Here is an 18,788-nt window from a genome sequence, read left to right on the forward strand (position 1 = left end):
GAGCCCGACGCGGGGCTTGAACTCATGGACCACGAGATCACGACCTGAGCTGAAGTTGGACCTGAGCTTAACCGACTGAGCCACCCAGGCGCCCCCTATAATCAAATTTTTTAACTGTCTTGAGCATTTTAATAGAATGAGGAGTAAAGAAGAAGGTAGGTTAACCACAAGAGCTGCCACTAAAGCCGAAGGCAGAGGTTTAGGGATGAGCTTGTGATATTGAGGGAAGCTGATGGGCAAGAGGAGGGGAAAATAAGAACCACGGTTACACGGTTGATATATTTCCTCTATATAGCAAGTAAACAGCTGATTTTCACTGATGGGCTCATCATCTTTTGACCTTAACATTGCTCTGAGACTCACTGTTTGGGTCATGGTTTTATAAGTGTTACATATTACTGAATATTAAGCCATGTCAACAATCTGGAAACCTACCATCAGCATATTAGAGTGGCCAAGCATCATAGTAAATACAGCTACAGAAACACCATACATAACTTAAGGTTACTTATCAGATGACCTTGAAAGTCAAGAAACACAGATAAGAATTTAGACGGAGGTAAAAATGACTGAGAAGACCGTTTACTTTTCCCACACAGATGCCACCTTGCCTTATTTTCATACAATCTAACAAGTTCATGCAAGCTTAACCTGCTTAACTGGCACTTTATAAGCAGTTAACTACTAAGAGGAGAAGAAGGTAACAGTGGAGATCAGTATGATGGCAGCATTAAGTAGTAAGAATGAAGAGGAAGCCAAAACCGTATGCAACAGGCATAAAAACCCAAATGGCAAAAATGCTTGGGAGCCATCTGATGTAGGAAAAAAACAGTTCCACACACCCACTCAACTACCCCCCCCCCACCCCCGCCAGGGGTGTCACTGTAGTACAGCATCCCAGGTAACGATGTCTATGTGACATCAAAAAGGCGGGTGGAACAAATTTCTCAGTAGAAAGAGCTAGAATAGACAGAAAAGGAACTTTAGAAATCGCAAAGTGCTAATATGGGTTGAGTGTTGCTTAAATGCTTATTTTTCCTGTATGGACTAAGTCATAAGTGACAACATGACAGGTCCAAAGTATATGAGACACAGTGTTCAGCCCAAGAGGCAGATAATGAAAACGCCCTTCCGATGGATAAACTATCAACACATAAAACCATTCATTTAGCACACGAACCAGTTTCTCTCCAGAAGGAGAATGCCAGTGGAATGCTTAATAAATGAGACCTTGGTGTCCCGGGAGTCTGAGCCGCTCCTTAGTTAGCCATTGAAGACTTAGAATGTACTATAAATTTCTCTAATGCTGCGCGGATATAGAATATTCAGCACTAGAGTCAGATCTCAGACTTATTTGAGCTAGTGAGAAAAAAAAAATAGATAACCAGCACTGGTTTTGGATTTCACTAGAGAGACATTCACCGACAATCTACAAAGGGCCAGGGAGTACTAAGAGTAGCAAGGACACAACAGTTAACAGCAGACCGTCTTGCCTTCATGGCACTTAGACTTAGATTCTTAGTGAAACAAATGTTGAATCCAAGAGATTCTTGGGGCAAAGGTTCCCAGCAGCTTTGGGATCAAGGCTACTTGTCATTATTCCAAGACCTGAGATCATTAAATACATGTGTTAATACAACAACAAAGTCTCAACAGCAACAAAACAAATTCCTCTCTGCCAGCCGTGTAACAGTTGTTTAAAACAACTGGCCAGGGACCAGCTGCTGAGAGAGGACATGTCCGATGAAGTGAGAGCACCCACAGTGATCGTCTGTGGTTCCTCTGTGCTCTCTCTTTGTATCCATTCTTTTCCCCCAAACACTTTCCTTTCACGGTGCCTCGTGGTATAAGGATCTAGTCCCCAGCTATAACCACACTGTGATGAACTTAATGCAGAGAAGTCATATGGACAGGATCATGTACAGAAAAAAAGACATCAGAAACATTACCTGTCCTAAGAGTAAGCCGTACAGCAGCTGAATGACATAAAGCTCAGCCAGGACAACCCTGGGCAAACTAGCAATTCACACTCAACGAGGCTAGCCCTGAGAAGCAACTCAAGAGAAAGCCATAAAAATATTTTAGAACCAGTATCATCTTCTTGATGAAGGTACCACTATAAAAAATGACTGTGCTCAAATGCCGAATGGAAAAAGCAGACTATAAAATGCAAAGTGCTTAACAGCTGCGGCCGTGTTCATTCAACATACACGTATTAAGGAGTTAGCTTCTTGTCAAGCAGACCTTGTGAGTGTGTTTTGCAAGTGTATTGAGGGTGGTACCGAGAGAGAGCCTAATTGTCACCCTCACTTAAGGCTCTCAGACTGGAACCTTATTTTCATGGCATGTCCCAGGGAAAATGGAAAAGAGGACATTCAAGCTGATGGGTAGGCTCCAGGTCACCCCAGGATTAAGGCTCTTTGATAAAGAGGGGACAGGCAGGCTGTGTCCAGCCTCCAGAGTAATGCCCTTAGGGCCAGTGAGTTTCTTCTGAGGAGTCAAGTTGCTGAAAGGCTGTGCCTCAACTCGAGTCACTTGTAATGGTCAGCAGATGAGAACCATTTCAAAATAGATCTACTCTGTGGCACGAAATATCACATAAACGCTGACAAAGCCAATGTCTGTATCTCCACCTTGGACCTCTCATCGGAATCTCTTACTTGAATACCATCTCACTACCCTTCAGCACCTCGACCTGCTTGTCTGATTGGCACCTCAAATTTAAGATGGCCCCAATGATACTTCCTTTCCCCATTCCACACCTACTCCTCACATTGGCTTCCCCATTTGGGTCTTATCCTTTACTTTGCTCCTTCTAATATCCCATGTCCAGCCCAACAGCCAATCTATTAGCACTGATCTCAAAACATATCGAGAATCTGATCATTTCTCGTCACACCCAGCACCAACATGCTAATTTGTCTACCATCATATTTCACCAGGACTATGCAGCAGTCCTCCAGCCCATCTCCCTCCTTCCCTCGCCCCCTGTTATCTGTTCTTACCAGAACTACCATAGTGAGCCATTCGAAGCTAATGTCAGCCATAGAGCATTATGTCTGTCTCTTCTTAAAACTTTCCACTGGCTGCTCCCTGTCATCCAGAATAAAAGCCCAAACCCAACGCACCCACCAAGCCCCGTGCTCCACAACCCCACATAACCTCCAGCCACTTCTTTGTCTTCATTTCCTCCAGCTTTTCCCCTCAAGCTACATTAGATGGTGATGGCCTTTATCATCATCAGCCATACGTACTCATCTATTTGCTACCCAGAATGCATCCCTCCCAACCCCAGGAGTCCCCAGGAGGGTACAGACTGTGCTCTGCTCCCTACTGCATCCCCAGCACCTAGAATGACACATGGAACATAATAGGTGCTCAATAAATATTAGTTGAATGAACGAATGAACATAGATGATTTTTTTTGGTCATTAATATATGTATAGGTTCAAAACATAAAATATATATCATACTATAAGTCAGAAAGAGCTACAGTTGAATTTTATCTCTGTCTCTTTTAACTAGAAAGATTGTTATTGGTAAGAGCTACTCACTGGTGGTCCTGGAGATCCTTCAGCACCCGGAGGGCCTGGATGACCTTTCTCTCCAAGCCACCCAGGGAGCCCCAAGTCTCCCTTACTACCCTGCCTCCCAGGAAGTCCCGGAGGGCCTGGTGGGCCCATGGGACCAGGCTCACAGGCACAGAGCCCCGCGTTTCCTAGACAGAGGATAAAAGGCAGCTTTGTCATATTTCCTGCACAAAATCCCAAAAAGCCTTTACTAAACAAAACCAAGAATGAAAATAAGAACAAAAGGGGTGTGACGTACATGGTTCTTATCTCCCATAACTGATAACATGTGACGTAGCAGGGGAGGGGTACTGTGTAGGGGTACCTAGGCATGGTCTACGTGGGGCAGGTGTATCATTCCTGGACAAATGGGGTATCTTGGGTCTTTAAATAAACTCATTCTGATAAACTGATACCCAATTTTACTGAAGGAACTTTAAAATAAGAAATCATATTTTTAAAAGTTTGAAAGTCTTTTATCTGGTTCCTGCTGAAGAAACAAAAAAAAAAAATTGGGTTAGAGCATAAACTCTAAACAAATAAAGAAACAAAATAATATGTGAAAAACGATTACTGGCTGCATTGCCTATTACAACTGATAATTCACTACAATGCATTTTCTAATCATCAGGACTTTTAGTCAAAAAAAAAGCCTTTCAGGTGGTCAAACTCAGCTGTGTTTATGCTCTCATACCCACCTGTTTCAGATGGTTAAAAAGGCACCAAACAATTTACAGTGGAGAAACACTGAGACACAAACACTTGATGACACGGGGAAGTATGGCCCCACAGAGAGAAAGCGAAATAAAAGATCAGTACTTTCCCATCTCCGCTTCTTTCAAGGAACAAAAAGCACCTCATGAAAAAAGTCACCGCTCTGAGGCAAATTTCACAGCAGGCAAGGGTCTCCTTTAGACTCTCAGATACAAAGACTTGACTTTGGCTAAGTTCTAACCACATCATAAGCACATGATGAAAAGGGGCACTCAAGGGGGTAACTAAGGTGCGTATCGCATCGAAGTGAAATGCTCCATTGCCCAGTTCATAAACGCCTCCAACCCCTCCCCCCCATAAGCTATTGTCTTCAGGAAATCCTACCTTTGCTGCATACTTGCCTTTTTCTCCTTTCGAGCCTCTTCTTCCTGGAGGACCTGCTTTGCCTTTTATTCCTTGTGGTCCAGGGTGCCCAACACTACAATATATAACTTTACAGTGGGAAAGGGGGATGGGGCATAAGAGAAGCACTCAGTGTTTGTGAATGTCTTCCAAAGAACAAGTGTAAATGTCTCTTGCACTCTTATTTTCCCCTGAAGCCCACTTTCTTCCATTCCTTTCCCAAATTTCTTTCTCTCTAATATAAGAATATATAAACAAATAGACCATACAATTGTCACGGCATGCTTCTGCTCACACAACCATTGATAAAGCCATCCTAATCTCAACCCCAACTTAGTGGGTTGTAGAGAAAGGTGGACAAAAAAACAAAGACAATAAATAAACAACAAACAAACAAAAATAACTGTGCAGCAAACATCCGTTTCCCCTTCCATTATGAATAATTAACAAGTTAAGAAAGCTCATAAAAACAAAAATTCAGAGATATTCGATTAAGTGTGACAGATAAAACATAAACAACAAGTTCTTTATTCTCCCTGAATCCCAGTAAAACAGCAAACAGTAAAATAATATTATAAAAAGGTGTAAGCTCACAAGACAAAAAAAGGGGGGGGGGGTAAGGAAACAAAGCAAAAAGTGTAAAAGAACCTAGCAGACCCTGAAAAGCTGAATTCTAAGCAGGCAGTGGGGAAAGGGAACAAAGAACACAATTTACATGAGAAATCTCTCCCAAAGTTCAGGAATTGGCACCTTGAAGTAGAATGACAGTGCCCCAAACAGGAGGACTGGTTAAAGAAACAATTTCATCATAAGATCCCCTTCTCAAGAATTACAGCAGCAACTATGGCCCCTCAGAATTGGAGGAAAAAGACAACATAGCAAGAAGAAAACTTTGAAATAAAGTATATGATTTAAAAAGTAGATGAAGGAAAGCATTTCACCTCTAAAACATGAACAGATTGCTACAAAAGAAAACACGGAGGGGCTTCCCGGGTGGCTCCATTGGTTAAGCATCCAGCTCTTGGTTTCTTCTGCTCAGGTCATGGTCTCATGACTTCATGAGTTTGAGCCCCACACCAGGCTCTGTGCTGACAGCACGGGGCCTACTTGGGATTCTGTCTCCCTCTCTTTCTGCCCTCCCCCACTCACTCTGTCTCTTTCTCAAAATAAATAAATAAACCTAAAAAACTTTTTTAAAAACATTAAAACAGAACAATAGCAACAACAAAATCCTTAGAAACGAAAATAAAACTATTATGAAAGTAGAAATTGAAAAATTCTAGAGCAGAGATGTAAAGTGGAGTCGAGGAAGTCTACAAGAAAGTGTTACAGAAAAATAAGAAGGTGAAAAGTAATAAAGAAACATATATGGTGGATTCACTAATAGGCAAATATGTAGAATTCAGAAGGAGAAAACAGGGGGGGAAATGGAGGAGAGAGTATCTTCAGAGAAACACTTCAAGAAATTTTTCCAGAAATGGAGGATTTGTGTTGGCTAGAACTTGCTCACTGAGCGCCTACGAATAAATGCAGATGTGCCCCCACAGAGGCAAGTCGTTGTGAAATTGAAGGTCATTGGAGAAAAAAGAAAAATTCTGTAAGATTTCAGAGCAGAAAACAGATTTCAAACAAAGGATCAAGAATCTAAATGTCATTGAACTTCTTCAACTCTAGAAAACAATGGGCAATGCCTAGAAAAATGTATTTCCAATCTAGAATTTTATATTCAGCCAAATTATCAACCAAATTCCACAGTAGAGTAAAGGCATTTTCAGACAGATAAAGTATACTTTTTTCAGGATGTATGATGATGGATATATGAGATAGAAGTATGATAGAAATATGTGAGTTGTAGGTAACAAGGGGACCCAGAGAGAGGGAGAAACAGAGACAGAGGGAAACATAAAGAGACAGAGACAAAGAGAAAAAGAATTCCTGGTAAAGGAAGATTTCGAGACAGTGTCTGAGATGGCTTAAAATTGCAACCTGACCTAATTTGAACAGGTTAAAAAGCTCCAGGAGAGATTTATTCAAAGAGATAATACTGATAAAATATTTCATGAGTTAGAACGGAAATTTATACAATTCTAGATGGTTTGAGGTTAAATTCACAGTAGGCATATTGAAAAGCAAGCAAACACACACAAAAAACCAAGACTACTCTTAACAAAATGGTACACTAGAAAAGTAATAACATACATTATTGGATGGCAGACCTGGTGAACAGCATTTATGTAACCATTCAGTGTAAATACTGAATACTTTTATGTAGTCAAAACTAAGATAATAACTATGTTGAATAGGCTTTGGGAGTAGAAAATGTGCATATGTGCGGTGGGGAGGGACTGAACGAGAGCTAATTTCATCTTCTATGGAAGGAAGTGAAAAGATAAGTCTCAAAGTCAAGAATCAAGAAATTGCAATACAAGGTGGTGCCTGGGTGGTTCAGCCAGTTAAGCCTCCACTATGGCTCAGGTCACGATCCGCCCTTGGGCTCTCTACTGATAGCTGGAAGCCTGGAGCCTGATTCAGATTCTGTGTCTCCCTCTCTCTCTGCCCCTCATCTCCCGAAAAAAATAAACATAAAGAAAGAAAGAAAGAAAGAAAGAAAGAAAGAAAGAAAGAAAGAAAGAAAGGAAGGAAGGAAGGAAGGAAGGAAGGAAGGAAGGAAGGAAGGAAGGAAGGAAGGAAGGAAGGAAGAAAGAAAGAAAGAAAGAAAGAAAGAAAGAAAGAAAGAAATACAAGCACATTGAAGGGCACTAGAAAGGCAAATAAAAAAAGATCCCAATGACTTGTGCGAAGATAATTGCCCCTGGGGAGGAAGGAACAGAAGAAGGGGTTGGCTAGGATGGCAATTCTTCATGACAGGCTTCACAGAACTGTCTCCTACACCACCTCTATTTATATAACTCTGATAAAAATTAAAACGACATTGAAAAGATAGAAATTGTAGTAATTTACAAAACTCTGTCACTCACACTTAAATCCTCAACCGTATGCTTTAGCTGATGTGATCTCCAACATCAGTCTACTCTTTTGTATTATTAATAATACTAACTTGGCTCATGACATAATGGATAATGTTAAAAAATATTTAGAAAGTCACATTTTCTGAATGACACTGCAGATATCACATGCAACATAAATGCCAGTGAACGTGAATGAGGAGCACTTTACCATCTGATCCTGGAGGGCCCTGCAGTCCTGGAGCTCCAGGCAACCCAGGTGGTCCCGGGCTCCCTGGTTTCCCTGGAGTGGAATCAGCTCTCCCGGGGATACCAGCTGCCCCTGGAAATCCCGGATGACCAGGAAACCCTCCTGGCCCAGGGGGTCCCATCATGCCTCCAAGAGAAATTGAGAATGAAAACCACATGTATCTCTCAGAGTAAACAAACTTTTTTTTTTTTAAGAAGAAATCAAAATCCGTACATTCTTCCTTAGACTGTAAAAATTTTTAAAGGAAAAAAAAATGTATTTCAAAATTAACTTGATTTCCCAGCCATAAGAATACCTCACCTTCTTTGAAATAAGCCCACAAGTGGAAATTTTGAGGAATCGGATTTTCTTACTTTTTCCCTATTATTTAGGGTTATTGAGGAAAAAACACATATTATTTAATTAAAATTATTATTTTTTCAATCTTTCCACTTTGATAATTTGGTTAAAAACAATCTGGATGAACATATTAGCACATGTAGCAAATAAAAATATGGACTCACATATCATCTCCGTAAGATATAGAATACCATACCTTTCATAGCAAGGTAGGTTGGGGAGAGGCATAGAGGTGCTGTATTAGAACCCGATCTCTCTCTCTCCAGCCACATGTAATTACACACGCTCCATGAATGTTGAAATGTTCGGTGTGTTCAGGGGTCAAAGTGAGTAAAAGCTAAATCCTGCTTTCTTGTGACATCTGACCCTCTGACTGGGGGCTTTGGCTAAAGACAGCAGGAAGCCTTCCTCTGAGAAGCATCTTCTTTCTGAGCATGAATCTCTCTGTGGAAGATTATAGTTTCCAAAGATGGCTGCCATGGTAGCTCTCATCCCTCACACTCTTGTTCCCCTCTCCTTGAATGTGATGGGATTTTGTGATTATTTGGACTAACAAAGTACAGCAGGAGTGATGCCATGTACAAGGACGATGGCTACGTCATTAAAGATGATTCAGCTTCTGCCTTGCGAGCTGAAATGCTTGGGATTGGAGTCCTGAGCCACCATAGAAGCAATATCACTGCTCTGAAGCCACCATGCTCTACAGAAGCCTAAATAAGTACAGAGCCAGACAGAGAGGCCATGAGACTAAACAAAAGAAAGAGGACACAGATGCCCAGCCAGTCCTCATGTGTCCGTTGCAGCCACATAATGGTGATGAACATCCCAATCTAGAATTGCTCAGCTTAGCCCTTCCTGAATTCTTGAACGACAGCGAGGGGTAATATGATGATTGTTGTTTTAAGCCACTAGGTTTTGGGTAATTCGTTCAGCAATAGACAACAGAAACCCTGTCAGTAATCAGTAAGTAGCATGCTAACTAAATTAATGGCATTCATTACAGTGTGCATATATGCTGGGGCTTTGCATATATTTTCAAACATTAGCCTTACTCTTGAAACAATCTTGCAAAGTTTGTACCTTATAGATAAGGCACAGAAATTTAGACCAATAATAGCTAACGTGGCTAACGGCATTCTAAGAACTGTTTACATATTGCTTCCTTCAACCCTAACAAGAACTGCACTCTAAAGAGGAGAAAACTGAGGCACAGAGAGGTTTCGTAAATGCTGAAGACCACACCACTTGTATGTGGTAGAACCTGGAATGTTTTTAGTCCATAGTGTAAACACGTAACTATTTCAGCATACTACACTGAGTGGCACGGCTGGGATTCAGTCACAGGTATCTGACTCCAAAACCCTACTTATCTCATGGTAAATATTTTAGATGATCGTAAGGTAAGCATAGCAAAGGCTATGAATATTGGTGTACTTAAATGAAAGGTGTTCCTGTTGACTTGGCTGTCACCTTGTCTTCATGTCATTCCTAAGACTTGTCTCCAAACCTCCACAGTCACTGGATGCACCTGGATGCTACCTGGTGTCTTGTCCCAGTCTATGGAAAATGCTCGACCACTTTCCAACAGGGAAAATGGACTACGGTGTATGGAATATAGCACCTTGAGCACACATAGAAATCAATTCAGTTGTGGCCAGCATTAAAATTTTTTTTTCAAAACAAAAGAGTGGCATAGAAAATAGAATACGTCGTACCCCAAAAGGTATTCTTTTATCTTTTATGAAATTTGTGTTTCAATCATATGTATATGTGGATACATATATGTGTGCAATGTAATGCAAATGCAATGTAATACTAAATATATTTTTTATAATAGATTGTAGTCAAGACTTGAAAGCCATTGGGTTAATTCTTTAAAAAAAAAAAATCTTGTGGAATTAAGAGCCTTTCTGTTATATTCAGCTTTCAATCTGCTAGAGATATGTGTTGCTTACTCCCATTGGGTTTTGATTTCAATCTGTTAGAGCCACTATTTTATTATAAATATGTCCAAAAGAAGAAATCTAATACCAGAGGCTAATGATTCCTGACCAACTGAGTACTGTCTACACAACTTAGATAGCCCTGGGTCAATGAAGCCAAGGCTACGGTATCTACAGATTAAATAAACTAAACTTTGCCACCTTTGTGGTCAGTTTTCAGATCCTACAAAGCGGAAGCTAGATTCATAGAAAATTAAAGAACTTTGTAGTTAACAGATGAATGTCAGGAAATTTTTCACTCCTCAGTAAATAGAGCAAGAGACACGGACTGGATAAAATTACGTCTATTCAAGACTTTCTCCTCGTACATTTAATGAATTCTCCTGAGTTCCCAGAATGCAAATCTCCTCCACACTTCTATTCCTAATCTTACTTGGGAATATTAACCAGCACAGCACTTGAAGGAGTTCAAAGTCCTATATCAATAGGATTCTTTCCCAGGCACTTCTGCAACTTGATTACCATGAGCTGTAAGGTTTTGTTTTCTTTTGTTTTGTTTTGGAGGGGGTACTGATTTTGGGGGGAGGTGAGGACTGTTGTTTTGGTTTTGTTTTTTAAATGAAGGCTGAATCACAGTTTTATCTTTTAATTCATAATTTGTGTTTCCATCTTTCACGAAGAGGAACTCAATTTTCACGAATAGATGTCAACAGGGAGAGCCTTTCCAAGAGGATGGAAAGACCTGAAAAAACACTCTGAGCCTGGCACCAGTTTCCAAATCTTATCTGCCTCTGACAACTTGCGGGACGCCTCTTATACCCACAGATTCCTCACCACACCCCCAAGATGCTGACTCAGTATTTCCAAGGTACAGCTGAGGGATCTGGATTTCTTCCAAGTAAGCCATTAATTGGCTTGAGTTCAGTGGTTCTTAAGCCGTGCTGTACACATAGAAGTAAGAGGCGCTTTGGTAGCAGCAGATGTCTAGGTCCATGCTCCAGAATGCCCAACATTCTTGATCTGGGTGGGGTCAGCCACCAGTTGAAACGCTCCTAGTTGACATCAGTATCAGCTAGAGTTGAGAACCTCCAGGGAGGAGGAAGATGTAGGAAATCTGGCACAGAAAGGCCAGTGGATTTCTACCTGCACAGGTTTCCCCTGGTGGTCCTGAGGGACCAGGGGGACCAGGCGGTCCAACAGACCCCGTTTCTCCATAGCGGCCAGGGCGCCCCGGATCCCCTGGAGGACCTGCCCAAAACAACAACCCGTGTCAGTGTAATAAACGTATATATACATCTTAAAATTCACACACAATTATTTCTTGTGAGGCTTGGTTGAGTACAACTAAGAGATTGTTCTTGCAGTTTCTCGCCACAGTTAGAAATGCAGGATCTTTTTTTTTTTTTTTTTAATTTTTTTTTTTTTTCAACGTTTATTTATTTTTGGGACAGAGAGAGACAGAGCATGAACGGGGAAGGGGCAGAGAGAGAGGGAGACACAGAATCGGAAACAGGCTCCAGGCTCTGAGCCATCAGCCCAGAGCCTGACGCGGGGCTCGAACTCACGGACCGCGAGATCGTGACCTGGCTGAAGTCGGACGCTTAACCGACTGCGCCACCCAGGCGCCCCAGAAATGCAGGATCTTAAGGGGCGCTTGAGGGGCTCAGTCGGTTGAGCATCCGACTCTTGATTTTGGTTCAGGTCATGATCTCACCATTCATGAGATCGAGCCCTGCTTTGGGCTCCATGCTGATCGTGTCAGCCTGCTTGGGATTCTCTCCCTCCATCTCTCTCTGCCCCTCCCCCACTCGCGCTTGTGCTCAAGCTCTCTCTGTCTCTCAAAATAAATAAATAAACTTTTTTTTTTTTTTTTAATTTTTTAAAAAATTTTTTTTTTTTTCAACGTTTATTTATTTTTGGGACAGAGAGAGACAGAGCATGAACGGGGGAGGGGCAGAGAGAGAGGGAGACACAGAATTGGAAACAGGCTCCAGGCTCTGAGCCATCAGCCTAGAGCCCGACGCGGGGCTCGAACTCACGGACCGCGAGATCGTGACCTGGCTGAAGTCGGACGCCTAACCGACTGCGCCACCCAGGCGCCCCTAAATAAATAAACTTTTTAAAAAATGCAGGATCTTAGATCCCTTCTCTGCAGACACATGAACCTTGAGCGGCACTGTCTTTGACACTGACTTGGGTCACTTTCTTGGAGGCAGCATCTTGGTAGGTCTTAGATGGTTTGGAAATATTTTTTAGCAATTAAAATTAGAAGGGTGACATAAAAAAAATCTCTGCATACAGCTTACATGCTAAAAAAAATAATATTTGGAGTCTTATGCCAACAGAGATGGTCCAGATGCACTTATCGACCTGCACTTGTAAATTACATATTCTTGCTAAAATCAATGCTAAGTGTGAAAAAATACACAAATACTGGGACAGACTCTTCCGTCAGGGCCACCCAAGTCCCATTCCCTAATAATTTATGGCGGAACCAAGCTAGACACAAACCTTTGAGCGGAAGAGATGGAGTTACCAAAACACCCGGTGGTCCTGGGTACCCGCGATCTCCAGGGTCCCCCTGAAATCATTCATTCAGATACTTTTCTTAGAAATATTAATATTTTTCTCATGTTGCCTGTAATTAAATATTAGAAGGACCAAGGGTGCATTCATTTGAGAAATAAAGATTATAGGCTGACCAGAAAAAAGAATGGTTCATAGAGATCTGGGAATAACAAAAGCATCCGACCTCCACCTACAAGCAGAAGTAAAGGATCACCTGGGAAAATTCTCACGAAAGAAAAAAAAAAAACCTCAAAAAGTTTTTTCATGCCCATAAACTAGATACTTCTGAAACCAGGAAGTTTCTTAGAAATACTATGAGCATTCACGTTGAACTTGGCAGTCTGGTATAAATAGTCTATTCACCTACAAAATCTGAATCTACACCTTATTTTAGGTGGCCTTATTTAGGTGGCCCCACAGAGAGCTCTCCACAACTTCCTCTGATTTTAATTGGGATACTAGCTGATCCCCATGGAATTTTTGAAGCTTTCATTATTATTCACGTTCAAAAAGTTGATTTCTCAAATGTAAAATATAAACATTTACAACACGCATTGAGATAATATGTACAAAATTAACTCTGTTGCTTTCCAAACTTCTGTATCTCAAGGATTCTTTCAAATATTTTTAAAAATAAATTAGTTAACATAAGGGATATAGAATTTTATCAGGCTATACTCAAATAAGCCTTTTATTTTTTTACCTTTGGGCCAAGAAATCCAAATGATCCAGGATCTCCAAACAGTCCTGGTTCCCCCTACAAAGAAACACAAACATTCCTTTTAAAAAAAAAAAAAATGTGACTGGGTGACAAACTGTCTCACTCTTGTTTAATTTGAACAACACACGCTCACTGAGATTCTGTGCAAAGTCTTAACACTATTTTTGGATTGCTTCAGACAGTTTTGTGTGTTAGTTTTTTTGCACTTACAGCTAGATCATGCAATTCATAAAATAAACGTGTCTCCTTTTCCAGTTACTGTGTGCATACTTGCATGCCCTAGTACGACTTCTGAATGACACTGAATTGTGCTTATGAATGAAAATATACTTATCATCTTTATAATCGTGTACATTTACCTTTAATCCTGGAAAGCCTGGCAATCCATAGGAACCAGGATCACCCTAATAAATTCACAAAAATCAACACAAGCAGAATTAAATCAAAGTGCTCGAACCAGTTCAATGCATTATTTTTCACCTTAGGAAACTGCCTTCTGGATATTGAATCTTGGCTCTAAAGGCAGCTGAATAAAAGGAAATATGTATAAAACAGACTGCTTCTTTATAACATCAGCTATTTTAACTGATTTTTTAGTTTACTTTAAAAATGCATGTCCTTGCCAGCGTTTTAAATTAAGAACATACTTTTGTTGTTGTTGTTCTTGTGTTTTCACTCACTGAGTCTAATGATTGCACTGGGCTAAATATTTTTGGAATCGTTGCAATATAATTTGTCTGGAGATTAATAGGTACTCTGTGCGTTATCAGCAATAAAAATTATCATGGAAGCCAACGCTGCCCCTTAACTACGGAATCTGGAGCCAGATAAACTCAATGCCCCTGCCCATAGGGGGTCTGGCCTCTATAGGGACTCTATCAGTGATGATCCATCCCATTGGTGGCATGTTTGAGGCCAGATGCTGTATTTTTTTGTAGCTACTGCCCATAGGTCGGTACCGTCTTTTGTCAAATAGGCTTAAATGAACGATTCCAAGCTGCTACTGCACCGACACTGAACCACGCAGGAAATGCCACAGTCCTGTCCCTACCCACCCATTCTATCTTCTGCTCGCCTGGTTTATCTAAATGATGCCAACAGAAGGGACGTTTTGTTGAACATGTCGCTACTACATCATTTGTATCCAAAATATATGGTTCCTGTTTGAGAAAACCTCCACTTTGAGTTCTCAGAAATGCTGATCTAGTTCTGTAAAAATAGGAGAGAGAAAGCCAACTCGCTGACGTTAGGGGCAGCAGGGATGGCATGAACCAGCCTTACCCGCGGTCCTGAGAACCCAGGAACACCCTTCTCTCCTTTGGCCCCAAATCCAGGTTTTCCCTTAAAGAGATGACAACATTCAGAGGCATTCGAGCACCAATATCTCAGCAACATGGCATTCAGAAACAAAATGAGATTTAAAAATTACTGCCGGCAGCTTAAAGGAAACAACTACTTTAGAATAGATGCCCCACGGGATTATGATAAAATAGCGAAAACTTCTATTAACATACATTAGCATTTAAAGCAATGATAAAGATCCATGCAAAACATTTTTTTTCATGAATATAGCATACCATACAAATAAAAAAAAAAAAAGGTATTTCAATAAATTACCTTGGGTCCTGGTGGTCCTGGAGGTCCAGTTACACCAGGCATTCCTTTTATGCCCTAAAAATCACAATGAATATTTATCTGGTTTATTCTTATTATTCCACATACTGAATTCCATCTTTTTCAGAACTTACTCCTTTCAACAATCATTTTACTAATTTTCAAAATAAAGGATTACTCTTCAACTGTTGCCCAACAGCAACTAAGGTCCAGGAGCGCTTCTAAACCCGACACTATTCAGACCAGCTCTGTGTGAGAGGTGTCGTGTCGTGGGGCACAGGGGACGTGACCACCATGGAACCAGAGCAGCAGGTGCAAGCTGGGAGTGGAGCCATTGAGAGGAGTGGCTCATTTTGAGCAAGTTAGTGAAAGTTAACCCAGTAATTGAAAACTGACAACAGAATCTGCGTGTGGCGAGCGTAACATCCGTAAGTATCGCAGGCTGACAGGGGAAGTGATGTTTGCCAAACTTCTATTACGTGTCCATTTCTACATACCTGTTACCTTCTCAATGATCAAAACGTCAAGCCCATATGTAACATCTCAAGCACAACTGGACTTCCAGTGGCCCCTTCGGCCCATATACCAAAGACAGCATCAATGGGGCACTATATTCTGGAGGACATGTCACAATTTAGCAGCCCACACTAGGTCTGTGATGCAGCAATTGAATAAACTTGAGAACATGGGTAACTTTCCCAAGCCTCATTTTCCAAGTCTGTACAATGGGGCTAATGACAGTACTCATCTGCTAAGGTTGCTCTGGGATTGATGCCCTGATTCCTGGAGGCACTCAGCATTTTGTTGGCACAGGTACATGTTCAGAAAATGCGGGCTGTGACTACTTTATCAAGGCAACATATGGATTGGGAATTACCTTTTCTCCTTTATACAGACAAAAATCAGGTGGCTGTACCAATAAGGTGGGTCCGGGAGAACCTTGCTGGCCAACTTCACCCTTAAAAAAAAGGAAGATAATAGGAATTTCATATTAACTTTATTTTGAAATATAATTTGAAACAAAGAAGAATTTCACCCATGTATTGTCATATAATACATACAGTCCTGTGTGTCATGAGTTTAAAACAAAAATCATGGCAAATACATCATGCAACTTAAAGTATTTATTGTTTTTCACCAGTAATAATACTGATCGTTACAAATAAAATTAAAAAACAGAAACAGAAACAAAAACAAAAACAAACTAGGGGCACCTGGGGGGGGGGGCTCAGTCAACTGAGCATCCAACTCTCGATCTCAGCCCAGGTCTTGATCTCAGGTTCGTGAGTTCAAGCCCTACATTGGGCTCCATGCTAGGCACGGAGCCTACTTAAAGTAAAAAGAAAACTTAAAATTAAAATTAAAAAAATTAAATTTAAAAATATAAGCGATTCATAATCCTATCATCAGAGATCTCTATGAAAACTTTGGTATAGTTCTTTGTGGTGTGTGTGCTTATGAGTCTGTATGTGTACACATACCTTGGATAATGTACCTATGTACACGCATGTATGTGATCAAATGATGTGTTAAATACAATTTAAAAGATAATCAGAATGCTACACAGAATATATAAACATAATTTAAAATACACACTATGGTTTATATTTTTATATTTTGTTACAGTTTCAAGTTTTAAAAGAGTTTTGTATTTTTCTTTTATAATAATATTTTTTGCACATTTTCCAATTATACTACAAATTCTTCAAAAACCTGATTTTTAGTGTGTACACAATAATCTACCGTAAGACTATACTATCATTTATTAAGCCATCCTACTCTAGTTAGATTTAGGTTATTTCTAATTTGTTTTCGGTATGTTTAAGCTCTCTGTATAGAATAGTTAACCAAAAGTTGTCATTTATGTCATTAGAGATGTTATTCTCTTGGGAATAAAATGTCCCCTGAACTGGGTTTGCCATGATACAACCAAAAACTCTCACCCTTAATTAGCAGATAATTGTTTTTTTGTTTTTTTTTTTTTTTACTTATCTGAATATTTCTATTCATTCTGCACTTAGATATAGTTAAGGGCAGATGATAGAGCTGGTCACCTGTGTTTGCAAACTAGGCCCGTACTGACTGTCATTTTGGACAAGTTCCTTAAAAATCTCTCCTAGCTAGCCTTTGTTTCCTTGATTCCTCTGAATCTCACCTTCCTTCTCTGTAAACTGGGGATTAGTTATAACACTGTCTACTTCAAAGTATTATTACTTTATTAAACAGACAATGCACATAAAATGCTTAGTACTTACTATGCCGAGTGGAACAAAGATTCTCAAATATATAATTTTTAAGCCATTAATGTTTTTGTTAAGTGGGATTTGGGGAAGAAGAATACTATTTCCAATTTAAATGAAATAATAGAGCCAATAATTCAATCCCTACCTATAACTGGAAACTACAGAAGAACCAGGTTAGGGACCTAGGCTTTTTTTTTTTTTTTTGATGTACCTAATATTTGATGGTGTTGTTACAGCCGCTGCTCTGAAGCATTTATGTTATGTGCATAAATGATTAAACGAATGCATAAACAATACATAAGCGAGGGAGTAACATGTTTTGGTAAATATAACCATGCTTATTCTTGTAATGTTTATTTATTTTTGAGACAGAGAGAGAGAGAAAGACACAGAGTGTGAGTCCAGGAGGGGCAGAGAGAGAGGGAGACAGAGAATCCGAAGCAGTTTCCAGGCTCCAAACTGTCAGCACAGAGCCCGACGTGGGGCTGGAACCCACGAACTGTGAGATCATGACTTGAGCCAAAGTCGGATGCTTGACTGAGCCACCCAGGTGCCCCTGTTGTGTTGTTTTAATTGACCTTATACTTTCTGATCCACATTATGTCATAGGCATGTCTGCACATCATGAAGTCTTCCAGTGTATTTTGGGCAATAGAGTCGTTTTGCTAAATGCCTGCACCATAACTTACCCAGCCACACTGGGACTCCATGAGAGTGGGGATCAAGTCGGTCTTGCTAAAAATCCCCGTATCCAGCACTGATCTTAGCCTGGCAGAGTAGACGCTCAATATCTACTTGCCCACAGTTGTGGCACGAGCCACTTACCAACTGTTAGACATTCAGATTGTTTCCGGATGAGCTGCCATCTTAAAATACATTTCTAAAGCTTATCTTTGCTGAGTTTCATGCCTCAGGAGAAAGGACTGTGGATGTGAGGGAGGAAGGGGTGAGGGACAGTGAGCATAGGTGTGAGGCAGGAGAGAGTGGGAGACTGTGTCGCTAAATGCTTTTGGTTCCAGGTGTTTATATTTTTATTTATGTGTAGAGTTTAGGATTCTGAGGAAATTTGTGAAATTAAGCCAAGCAATAGAGTAATTAAACAAACCATTACGCTGGATATGCTAAATTATCAGAAATGTTCAATCTCTTTTTGCTGGGGTAAAATGTGTCATATACATTAACTTGAATTTAGTGGTAAATTTTCCCAGGACTGTCATTTTACAGTCAAGGGTAACGGTGCCATAATAATTCAGCAAAAACAGCATCTCAGCCATAAAACTGGGCAGTGAACACGATAACTGGATAATGAACACGATTTAAGTGACAATCAGAACAGCCTCCCCCTCCCCGCCGCCTCGGCAGCACATACATTTTAACGTCTGCTCCTCCGCGCAAAAGGGGATTCTTACCGGTTCTCCCATTTGCCCCTTCACTCCCACGCCAGGATTACCCTGGGAAA

At 40.6% G+C, this 18,788-nt stretch overlaps 1 protein-coding gene across 9 annotated transcripts in view; it reads right to left on the reverse strand.

Moving 5' to 3' along the window:
* The window catches only part of COL4A4 (collagen type IV alpha 4 chain), a 131,927-nt gene that overhangs the window by 58,202 nt on the left and 54,937 nt on the right, over positions 1–18,788 (reverse strand). For all 9 annotated transcript variants that reach the window (XM_045481511.1, XM_045481516.1, XM_045481515.1 and 6 more), the window contains 11 exons: positions 18,739–18,780; positions 15,964–16,044; positions 15,090–15,143; positions 14,754–14,813; positions 13,832–13,876; positions 13,455–13,508; positions 12,695–12,764; positions 11,327–11,431; positions 7,863–8,027; positions 4,685–4,774; positions 3,555–3,718 (listed from right to left, as the gene is read on the reverse strand). In XM_045481511.1, coding sequence (XP_045337467.1) covers positions 3,555–3,718; positions 4,685–4,774; positions 7,863–8,027; positions 11,327–11,431; positions 12,695–12,764; positions 13,455–13,508; positions 13,832–13,876; positions 14,754–14,813; positions 15,090–15,143; positions 15,964–16,044; positions 18,739–18,780 — 930 coding nt within the window. The remainder of the gene's footprint in view (positions 1–3,554; positions 3,719–4,684; positions 4,775–7,862; positions 8,028–11,326; positions 11,432–12,694; positions 12,765–13,454; positions 13,509–13,831; positions 13,877–14,753; positions 14,814–15,089; positions 15,144–15,963; positions 16,045–18,738; positions 18,781–18,788) is intronic.

The sequence above is a fragment of the Leopardus geoffroyi genome, chromosome C1 (genome assembly GCF_018350155.1).
Source record: "Leopardus geoffroyi isolate Oge1 chromosome C1, O.geoffroyi_Oge1_pat1.0, whole genome shotgun sequence".
Lineage (NCBI taxonomy): Eukaryota > Metazoa > Chordata > Mammalia > Carnivora > Felidae > Leopardus > Leopardus geoffroyi.